The sequence below is a fragment of the Pundamilia nyererei genome, unplaced genomic scaffold (genome assembly GCF_000239375.1).
Source record: "Pundamilia nyererei isolate P.nyererei 1_Seehausen unplaced genomic scaffold, PunNye1.0 scaffold00027, whole genome shotgun sequence".
NCBI classification, from domain to species: Eukaryota; Metazoa; Chordata; class Actinopteri; order Cichliformes; family Cichlidae; genus Pundamilia; species Pundamilia nyererei.
In genome coordinates this window covers 1403048-1413513 of record NW_005187428.1, presented here as the reverse complement: position 1 = coordinate 1413513, position 10466 = coordinate 1403048, and the positions used below count along the sequence as shown (strand labels likewise).

Sequence of the window (10466 nt, the reverse complement as noted above, 5' to 3'; positions counted from 1 at the left end):
TGAATGAAGCCAAGCCCAGCCAGTTAGACCTGTAAGAAATCTGGAAAGGTTTGCTAGCTCCTCCCACTGTTCCTCCTCTTCCCTCTCCCGCGTCACAAAGTTGCCCTCTGCTGGACAAAACTGTGTATTACATATGCGTGCGTGTGCTGTTGTTGTACAGGTGAACTAGTTCCAGTTAGTTCTTAGTCTTACATTAAAATTTGAAAACACAAAACAATCTTGACTTTTCATTGTATGTTTCAAATGCTGATTAGATTTAATTTGCGTGTGTGTTTTTCACGAGTTAACCAATGAAAAACCATATGTGACATTAATTTTCAAAGCAGCATCACTTCTGACTTTACTGTATGTGTGTCAAAATGTTTTAAACGTGATCATAAACATGGATAAACACGTCTGTCCAGTTCAACTAACATACTGGAATACACTGAATACACTCCTCATGGAGGAATGCTATTGAGCAAGTTGAGATACGCGATCACTGTGTTTCAGTGGGTCACAAAGACTTGAAAGGAGCGAGAACGACATGCATGTTCAGGTAGTCCCCAGGTAGCACATAAGGTAAGAATACATTTAAGAAAGAAAAACGCACATATGTTAAAATGCGTCGCTGTAGTATCCTTTAATCAGCCGCCTTTTCAGTTCAGTTTGAGGCACGTAAATATTTACTGTACTGTACATACAGATTTGCTGGATCTTACATGCCACGGCGACATTTGTTTTTGCGTCTTTCTGTGGGAATGAAAGCAGAGGCACGGCACTGAATGTGTCACACAGGTGCGCAGCACAGACGGCTGCTATAAAAGGGACGATGGGGCAGGAAGAAATGCATCCGAACCACACAACTCCCCATATTTCACCAGTACCCAGCAAACCTGTATTTCCTGGTTACTATTCACTCATCCCTTTGGTTGTGCTCATACTGATTGGATGTATAGTGGCAGTGGTAAAAATGTTTATTTACTTCTGCACAATTCACTTTCAAAATGATGTCTTACACATCTATTATAATTGCACTTCTGTTTGGCTTGTGCTTCTCTTTAGGTTGTTTATATCAGAAGAAAAATGAGGTAACTCCTGAAGTTGAAGCATCATCTTGAGCTCGGTTTGGGCTCTTTTATGTTCAGGTTTCTCTTTCTCTTTTTTTCAGATTGGATGATTTGCGGCATAGGTTGATTCCTTTGTACAGCTACGACCCTGCAGAGGAACAGGAAGACTGGGGTGATGCTGGCAGGGAGGATGAGGATGCGGAGCTCAATGTAGGCTCATTCTTCTAGTAGATTCAGATGAGTTAGAACGAGACTTTATATGTTTGTTTTGATTTTCATTTATGTACTGTCACCATTAAGAATCTTTGAGTTCAGTATTAAAGCTTCTGTTTACAATTGGCAGCCAACCAAAAGAAAGTTGACAAAGTATGGGACAAAAGAGCTCAAGTAGATTGAGTCCAATAAACTCGACTGGTTGTTATGTAGCACTTATCTGCTCTACTTGAGGACTCAAACCACTTTATACTACAAACCTCATTTATTAAAACAGCATTTTTTTCTATGCGGATGTGCTTTCTAATATTCACACTCTAATAAACGCATCAGAAGGAACTTAAGGATCTTTCTTAAGGAGTTTTTTAAGGACAATGGAACACCCAGTGATTTGAACCACAAACCTACACACTGGTAGACAACCCACACTATCTCCAGAACCACAGGCACCCTAAACTGGGTGGAAATAGATAGCCACAGAATGAAAGGGACACCATTAATACAAATACAATATTTCCATCTATCTAAGTACTTATGATGGCATGTTGGAGATTTAGAAACATGCCCAAGCGCTCCTTGGCATGCAGGGATTGAACCACCAACCTCCTGATTAGTAGATAACATTCACTACAAATACAGGGCCTTTTAAAACTACACCTGTCCATGTTAATTGGTAAATTTCTATAATCAGTCACATACAACAGCTCTTGTATCATTTGTTACCATGTTAGCATCTTGCTAACAATTTGAACTGTAAGTTATTCTTCAGCTGTACTTTTTCTGCAGCTAGCGGCGTCTGTCATTTATTGTCTACTGATTTGCTTTGACTGGTTAATACTTCTATTTGAATCTGTTTGAACTGTGCATGTGCTCCCTTTCTCATTCTCGGGCTAACTATTTCTGCCCATTACTTTTGTGTGGGCTGTGATCCATGAGGTAGCATGGGTTGTCTACCAGTTCCAAGGTTGGTGGGTTAAATCCCTAGCTGCTCCAGTATCTTCCAAAGAATCCATGGGAAAGATACTGAACTGCAAAGTCCTCCTGATGTACTCATTTGAGTGTGAACATTAGATAGAAAATGCGTAAGCGTAGGGGAACAATTACTATTGTGGATGAGGCTTATAGTATAAAGTTCTTTAAGTGTTTAAGCAGAGTAGAAAAGTGCTATATAAGAACCAACTAAATTTGATTCGTACTTTAAAATGTCACCTTCAGTACCCCTGTGTATGATTCACTGAAGTACATCACCAGTCACATAAGTTTTAACACTTCGATTACATATTTTCAACTTCACATTCGTACCCTCATTTCCTGTCATACACGTGGGTGGCAGTGACCATTTCAGCTTATGTAGAATTTGATTTTCTTCACAGGAACCTTTGTACAAGAAGGCACAGCTCACCATTTCCTCTGGCTACGCAACATGATCACAAATTTCAGAAGAAACTCATTTAGGCAAAAAAATCTTTATTTTCTGTACATGCTGCACAGCAGCAGCTTGTTGCCTGGATTCAAAGTGTATATAGAGGTTGTGGTTGAAACGTGACTTAAAGCAAACACCAGATGGCAATGTAACACTGCCTTTTTTCTTTCTTTTTACCTCAGCTGAAATTATTTTTTTAATAGGCTGCACAGAGTTTTATTTTAAAGGACAAAGCAAATGTTCTTCCTTTGCAATTAACTGGAAGTTTTAAGTTTGAAAGGTGTTTGTGTGAATTCGTGTGTTTCTTCTTTCACATGTGTGCGCAATGACATTAAAGACACACCTGTTTCTGATTAGCAATCAGAAGCTGGCGTTTTAAGGTTGCTTGAGTGGACACGTTCTCACGTTTGGTGGGATTTTACAGAAAAAGATGGGATCGCAAAGAAAGACCAGGTGAACGGCACATGCATGCAAATAACTAAGAACCATAAATGCTTTTAATTGAAATATTATTTCAGTATGTATTGTTTTGGTGTGAATTCACATTAGTCTGGGTATCCATCTGTTTAGTCCATGCTGCTTCTTGATCTCCATCCTGCTGGTCTCAGCTGCGATCCTCCCAGCACTGGCTCTAGATAGCCTGCTGTGCTACTACTGTCCTCTGCAGCAGAAAAGCAAGCCCTGCCCCCAAACCACCAGCCAGTGTATGCCCGACCAGCGCTGCGCCATCTCCACAGGCAACTATGGCTTCTTCCACATCTTGTCTTCTCAGGGCTGTGTGGACAGTAAACTCTGTGGCTCCCATAAAGTCATCTCTTACCAGGGAGTCAAATACAATGTCAGCTACACATGCTGCTGTAAAAATCAGTGTAACATCCTGCCCAAATCTGACAGCAATCTGAAGAAGCTACTGGATTTGATTGCATTAAAGGTTGATCATGTCGGGAACACAGATGGTCGTAAGGAAGAGCCTTTGGATTCATGTCCAAATAACACAAGAACAACAATACCTGTCACTGATGCATAGGTACCTGTATTGTTGAAGACTGGGGAGAGTCCTGTTAGCCACTGGCACTTAAATCTTCAGAAGATGAAAGGCATTCAGTCAAATGTCTAAATCTCAGTCATAACTTTAAAAAAAAAAAAGTTTGTATAATTTAAAAAAAAATGTATGATGTATTGTGTGACTTGTATTTATGCGCCAGAGAGATGGACTTGTCAACCATCTTTCTGTAATCCCTATTTCCATATACATGTGTTTAAAAAAAAATAAAATAAATAAAAGCGCTGGCATGATCAAGCTTCTGTTGGTGTATCTGCTCTGTGTGAATTTAACAAGCGGGTATAATCGAAGGTGTGGCCTGTACAGCTGGAGTCAGTGATGAGATTGGCGTTCAGCAGGAGAAGCTCTGAAATGTTTTGGCTGGACTTAAAATCTCTTAAATGAGGTGAGACTGTGCGAAGAAGTCTGGTGAGGAACTTTGTCGCATGGAGTCACACAAACCACCTGCAACTCAACACCTCAAAGACTAAGGAACTGGTTGTGGACTTCGGGAGGTCCAGAGAAGGTCCACTGCCGGTTCAGATAGAGGGGGAGGAGGTGGAGGTGGTCAACAAGTACAAGTACCTCGGGCTGTGGGTGGACAATAAACTGGACTGGTCATGCAACACAGAGCACCTGTATAAAAAAGCCCAAAGCTGACTGTACTTCCTCAGGAGGCTGAGGTCTTTTAACATCTGCAGGAAGCGCCTGAGGATGTTTTACCAGTCGGTGGTTGCTGGAGTACCACTATGCTGTGGTGTGCTGGGGGAGCAGCACAGCAAAGAAGGACTCATCCAGGCTGGAGAAACTGATCAGGAAGGCTGGCTCTGTGGTCGGCATGAAGCTGGACACTCTGGTGACAGTGGCAGAGAAAAGGACATTAAAGAAACTGATGGACATTATGAACAATGCTGGGCATCCTCTGCACACGGCCATTAACAACCAGAAGAGTCTGTTCAGTGACAGGTTGCTTCTCCCCAAGACAAGAACTAACAGACTTAAAAACTCCTTTGTCCCACATGCCATCAGACTGTTTACCTCCTCTCTGGAGGGGAGAGGGAGGGGAGGCAGGAGGACAAAGGAGGGGGGAACAACTAAGCTGTAGTGCCTCTTCACCTCACTGTGCAATACCTTTTGTGCAATACTTTTGTTAATAGTCAATGGTGCAATAGACTCAATACTTGAAATGTGCAATTCACTTGTATTTTTATTTTTTATTCCTATTTATTCTATTTATCCCCTTCGTATATTTTTTATATATGTCTCTGTATTTATATGTGTGTGTGTGTGTGTGTGTGTGTGTGTGTGTATATGTTACTCTGTAACTTCTGTCGGTGCTGTGCTTTTGGAAAGCGAATTTCCCAGAGGAACCCACCCGAGGGATTAATAATGTTTTATCTTATCTTATGCTTCACACTAAAATTGTTCCTGCATTTTATCGTCAATGCTGGAAGTAGTCTGAATGTGATTATCAGAGGAAATCCTTCACACCAATACAAGAAATGGTGAAATTTCATACTTCCTGCACAGCTGTACAAGTTGACCGGTTTTAAAGATGATAGCTGTGAAGATGTTGTTCATCTGTTTAATATAATGGATTTAAATGGCACTCACTTTGTTTCATGAATGAAAATAATAGCACAGAAAAATTCAGCAGCAACGTTTCTTTCCAGTAATTACGACCCATTATGACATTTTATCTGTGAGCTATTTAACGTGGTAAATATAGCATCTAAACTCAGCCTTTACCAAACAATAGAAACTTGCAGCTAACTAACATGTAAATTCGGCTAAGGGGCCAGTGACTTATGAATCCTGTCACTTTCACTTTTCAGCCTCTTACCAGGTGCTTCACTCTGCACAGCATTACAGTTTGTTGGGAAAAAATGGCTTCTATGAAACTGTGGAAAGATGTTGGTACTGAGGTTTTCAATTTGTTTTTCTTGGTTTTTCGGTTGGTTTTTGTTTTTGTTTTTTTTAGCACTTTGAGTATCAGAGTATCCGTTTTTCATCAGTCCACTTATTTACTGCAGGTGGTGCTGGAGCTCATCCCAGGCGGGTGGGGGGCGTACACCCTGAACAGGCCACCAGTCTGTTGCAGGGTTAACACAGAGAGACGGATAACCACACATTCTCACATTCACACACCTGCAGCCAATTTGCAGTCACCTGTTAACCTAATGAGCTTGTCCTTGAGCTGTGTGAGGAAGCTAGAGTGCCTGGAGAAAGTTCACTGTGTTGACCAGAGTCTCTCTGGAGACAAGTGTCGTTTAGTCCAGTTATATTTGGGGGAAGGAGACATTTCTGCAGCTGAGAGACTTCCACTAACTGGTTGGTTTGCATAAAATAAATCTAATTTTTGAATGGCTTTGCAACCCAGACAGAAAAATGCAGTTGATTTATTGATTTAGTGAAATAACTATTTAAAATCTCTTTTTACCAGTGGCCTTTCGGTGTAAATTGCAAAAACTAAACCACTGTGGCACTAAGTATGTGTTTTACCCAAAGTTTAACAGATGCTTCTCTTTTCTTTGCAGCCTGAGCATGTTGAAGCTCCTGCATATCACTGGTTTGTGGCTTCACTTCCTCCTTCCCTCTGTGCTCTGTGACAACTTGCTTTGCTTCTACAGCCCCATGCTGGAGAAAGACAAGACACCCGAATTTGTTGTGACAGAGTGCCCTCCCAGTAAGGTGTGCTTTATGGCAGATGGCCGCTACGGTAACCACAGCGTCCTGTCAGCCAGGGGTTGCATGGCAAAAAAAGACTGCAGCCAGAAGCAAAAAGTCCACTTCAAGGGGACAACCTACACCGTGAGCTACAGCTGCTGTGATCAGCCGCACTGTAACTCGTGCCTGAACATCGCACTGGAACCCCTCTGTCTCACTTTAGCACTTGTAACAGTGTGGGTGATGGTCGGTGATGGTTTGTGAATACAGACATTTTGATGAACATGCTCAGAGGACTTGCTGCAGCCTGAGCCTGGAGTAAGGCTGAAGGTCTGCAGTGATGTGGTGAACACCCAGTCTGAAGACACTGAGGTGTGCACTCCGGTGAAAGAGAGACTTTTATCATAAATGTCTTATTAAATTTGGCTACATATCCAAGACGTACACCACCTCTTGTCCATCATCATCAGCCAGGTTCCAGCCCACTACAACGGTTGGATCAATGGCTTATTTTCTTTAAACAGGTGCTTTGTTTTTAATAGGTCTCTGAATAAATAAATAGTTGAATAAATTATCAAATTTGATGCCTTTTGAATGTTTTCCCACACTCTTCTGTCACATACAAAGTCACACAGATATAGGGCAAGGATGGTTATGTTCTGTATTTTTCTTATTGTCATAATTTTACAGAAAATCAAAACAATTAACTGATTCCTGCTCTCACGCGTCAGTTTCCAGGGATTTCTTTATCCCATTGAGTTCTATCACTGAATTAAGTAAACATTTAGGAGCCGCTCACTGGCTTACATCTTTCTTTACTACTGATATGTACACAATAGATAATTTAGATTCAGCCATACATGGCTTCAAATCTTTGTTGGGATCTGAGAGTGAGAGACACAAATGGGCAAAGGAGAGAAAGTCTAAAGCAAATAAAGTCCAGGCTTATTTTGCAGGAATGAAAGAGAGCAGCTGAAGCAATGTGTACAGTATGAGGTTTGGACAGTTCTTTATTTCCCTTTTATAAGGCTGCTGGGTCTCCCCATAGTGGATATACATATATATACAGGAGATTGCTATACTGAAGTTACACTGAGGGCAGAGGGTCCATATTACACAGACTTCAAAAAACAACACTAATAGAGCCTCACCTCCAGGTATCAGAAATCAGCAGAGAGAGGATGGGGTGGGGGGGGAAACAGCACAAGAGAAGAGGGAAGTGAAGGGAGAGGGGAGATGATGCAGTCCGAGAGCCTGACTCGACTGCCTAATAACTTAACACTAGAAAAAACATACAGATTTCACGCACAGTGCATCTTAAATAGGTCACGTGAAGAACCATTTACCATAAATATCTGTATTTTTCGGGAACCAACATATATAAAAAAAAATGATTAAAAAAAACAAAAACAATTGCTGTTCAGTCTTTATTTTTCTTTTTTCTCTCTCCATATTTTCTCCTTTCCGTCGTCTGCAAATCGTTCTTTTGCTTCTTCTTCGTGTGGAGCCGGGGCTTTTCTCGCCCCGCCCCGATGTGGATAAACGAGGAAAAGGAAACAGAACCCAGCACAAACCGACCCTCCCCACCCCGCCCCCTTAAAAGCATATGAATTAGTATAAAACGAACGAACAAATGAACAGAACACCACAGTCAACTCATCACAAAAAAGAACCCACAGACACACAGAACAGCAAGAACACAGTACTTTTTTTTTTCCTTTTTCTTTTCCTTTTTTCTTTTTTTTCTTTTCTTCTTAGGGCTTGATCACCATCACTCCTCCTAATGGTCAGCATCATCATTGCAGTCGTTCTTTCCGGGTGTACTTGTTGGCAGCGGTGGAGCGGTCCTCCCACCCGGTGGCTCAGTGGAACTGGGAGGCTGCTCTCCAATCGGCTGGTCAGTTCAGCAGTGATATATTATCTCTCAATTTCACAGTGTGGCAGGAAAAGAAGGGAGAAGGTGAAGAAGGGGTAGAGGGAGGGGGCTGGGACCCAGAGGGAAGGGTAGAGCAGGTGGGAATGGGAATCGGAGGAACCACAGCAACAATTACAAAACAACTAGAAATCCCGACCATCCCATGGGAACAAGTAAACAAAACAGCCTCTTCACTCCTTCCTTCTGAGTTTCAATCCAGCCGACCCATGGGTTTGGGAAGGCCTTGATTGGCTGGAGCGTAAACTGATTGGATGTTCCGTGTTTGTGGCAGAGGGGTCGGTAAAGATGGGCGAGGGAACTCTAAGGCTGACTGGAATCCACTGGATGGGTCTCAACAGGATGAGAATAAGGATGGTGTGTGGCAGGTCGATGTGTGGTTGGCACGTCAGAGGATGAAATCCCTACTCGCTGGGTTCAAGCACGGCGCTGCAGTGCCCGCCTCTTGCGGCTGTAGTAGTGACGCATGCCGGTCTGTCTGGCAAAGTTCATCATGTAGTTCTGTTTACGTGTGCTGCAGGGATACAAAGACAGTAAAAAAAAAAAAAAACAGAGGGAGGGAAAGAGGAGGGGGTGTGAACGTTAGCGACAGAGTAAAGAGATGCTGCAAAAATCACACATTCCCATGCACGCACTTGAAACCATGCACTCACACGCACAAATGGCCGAATGCAGCTTCCGCACTCTCTCACATCCAGAGTCATGCTGGCTATTTTTTTTTTAAGTCACGTTTCAACCACAACCTCAAACACTCAATGCTTGCATGGATCCCACAGCTCAGAGAATGGGTGGCGCTACTCGATTTCATTACACTCTGCACAAATGAGAGGCAGCTAGATGGTGAATATGGCACTACAATTAGCTACATGTATCCATCGACTAGACCAAATGTAACATGACAAGACAGAAGACACAGGAGTCTACAGACACACTAAAACATACTAGGGAGAAACTCTGACACTGAGTGTTTGAGGTCAGAGGAAACAAAATAATAAGAATTTTAAAAAATAATGTAAAAAAAGCCATAAAGTGCAGGGTGGTGAGTGGGAACGGGTGGTTTTAAATCTAAGTAACAGAGAAAAGCTGCAGTAGATCATTCTTGCTTAGCCTGTTCATTGCCTCTTCCATCCAGCAGGGCGGTGCCAGTGAGCCAGGAGTGCAGCCAGGGCAGGCAGGGGGGGCCTCTGCGAAGCAGGGGGGAAGGGAGGGGGGCAGGAAGGATAGGGCGAGGTAGGTAGATGGTGCCAGTGGGTGTGATGGTTGATGCTGTACAGGCGAATGGTAGCGATGTGTGTGTTTGAGAGCACGTGTGCATGCTGGTGTGTTTCTGACTTGTGGTCAGAAACCAGAAAGAAGTGAGGAGGAAGCTCCTGGCTCAGAGTTACATGTCGTCGTCCTCGGACAGACGGACAGAAAACCATGAGTGGAAAAAAAAAAGGATGGAGGGCTATCGCGACAGTCGATCCGTTAAAGCCATGCAAGGACGGAGGAGTCTAATGAAACTCTGGTCAACTGTGAGTTCATTTGAGGATAAGGATGTGAGATGCCCTGCACTGCGACTGATGCTGATGTATGAATGGAAGAAAAGATACATCGTCATTCACTGCTGAGGCTTGTGTGATAATAAATAAACTACAGCAAACAGTAATCTTTTTCAGGTCTGCTTGTGAATCAGCAGCCGTGTCAAAAAACACTACAGCAGCCTGTAGTTGAGGTGGCAGCAAGAACAAAACAGACAGATACAAGTATAGTGATGGATTACATCACACATATACACACAAACACACTACCATTGACATCTGTGCATGTAAATTGTTACATTTAAATGCCGCAGTGATTGCATATTCAAATCATAGCCGCTTTATTTGGAACCTTTGTGACCTTGTGTCGAACCATTTATAAAAAAAAAAAAAAATGCATGTCAGCAGAAAATTTACCAGCACTGTTCAGGATTTGTTTATCCCTCCATCCACTGAATTTTCATGGATATTGGTGTACTTCCTGTGTTAAGAGCTGTCTTTTAAAAACTGTGTGTTGGATCATTTTATCAGTGAGCCTCCAGCTGAACACTGTGAGCAGCTGACCTGCCCTTTGACCTGCCTGTAGGGGCTTACGTGTTGGAGAAGGCATGGAGATGAC

The 10466-nt window shown here is 42.6% G+C and overlaps 2 protein-coding genes and 2 long non-coding RNA genes across 7 annotated transcripts in view; 3 read left to right on the top strand and 1 right to left on the bottom strand.

The window, feature by feature from the left end:
- The first annotated feature begins 1043 nt into the window (after positions 1-1043).
- On the top strand, positions 1044-2700 carry LOC102194509 (uncharacterized). The gene is made up of 3 exons (XR_311599.1): positions 1044-1070; positions 1151-1259; positions 2636-2700. It is a non-coding gene; the product is annotated as an uncharacterized LOC102194509 (long non-coding RNA).
- A 196-nt stretch (positions 2701-2896) lies between these two features.
- On the top strand, positions 2897-3981 carry bncr (bouncer). The gene is made up of 2 exons (XM_013909551.1): positions 2897-3138; positions 3256-3981. Exons 1-2 carry the CDS (start codon positions 3116-3118, stop codon positions 3710-3712), a joined length of 480 nt encoding a protein of 159 aa, XP_013765005.1. The 5' UTR covers positions 2897-3115; the 3' UTR covers positions 3713-3981.
- Positions 3982-5871: 1890 nt separating this feature from the next.
- On the top strand, positions 5872-6994 carry LOC102194023 (uncharacterized). The gene is made up of 2 exons (XR_311598.2): positions 5872-6058; positions 6265-6994. It is a non-coding gene; the product is annotated as an uncharacterized LOC102194023 (long non-coding RNA).
- Positions 6995-7795: 801 nt separating this feature from the next.
- The window catches only part of reln (reelin), a 99997-nt gene continuing 97326 nt past the window's right edge, over positions 7796-10466 (bottom strand). For all 4 annotated transcript variants that reach the window (XM_013909571.1, XM_013909573.1, XM_013909572.1 and 1 more), the window contains one exon: positions 7796-8841. In XM_013909571.1, coding sequence (XP_013765025.1) covers positions 8745-8841 — 97 coding nt within the window. In that variant the 3' untranslated portion in view covers positions 7796-8744. The remainder of the gene's footprint in view (positions 8842-10466) is intronic.

Bases quoted from the DNA above. Each gene is read 5' to 3' on its own strand.
- bncr (XM_013909551.1), top strand. From the start codon at position 3,116: ATGGGATCGCAAAGAAAGACCAG. The intron at 3,139-3,255 runs GTGAACGGCACA...CCATCTGTTTAG, and splicing joins GGATCGCAAAGAAAGACCAG to TCCATGCTGCTTCTTGATCT.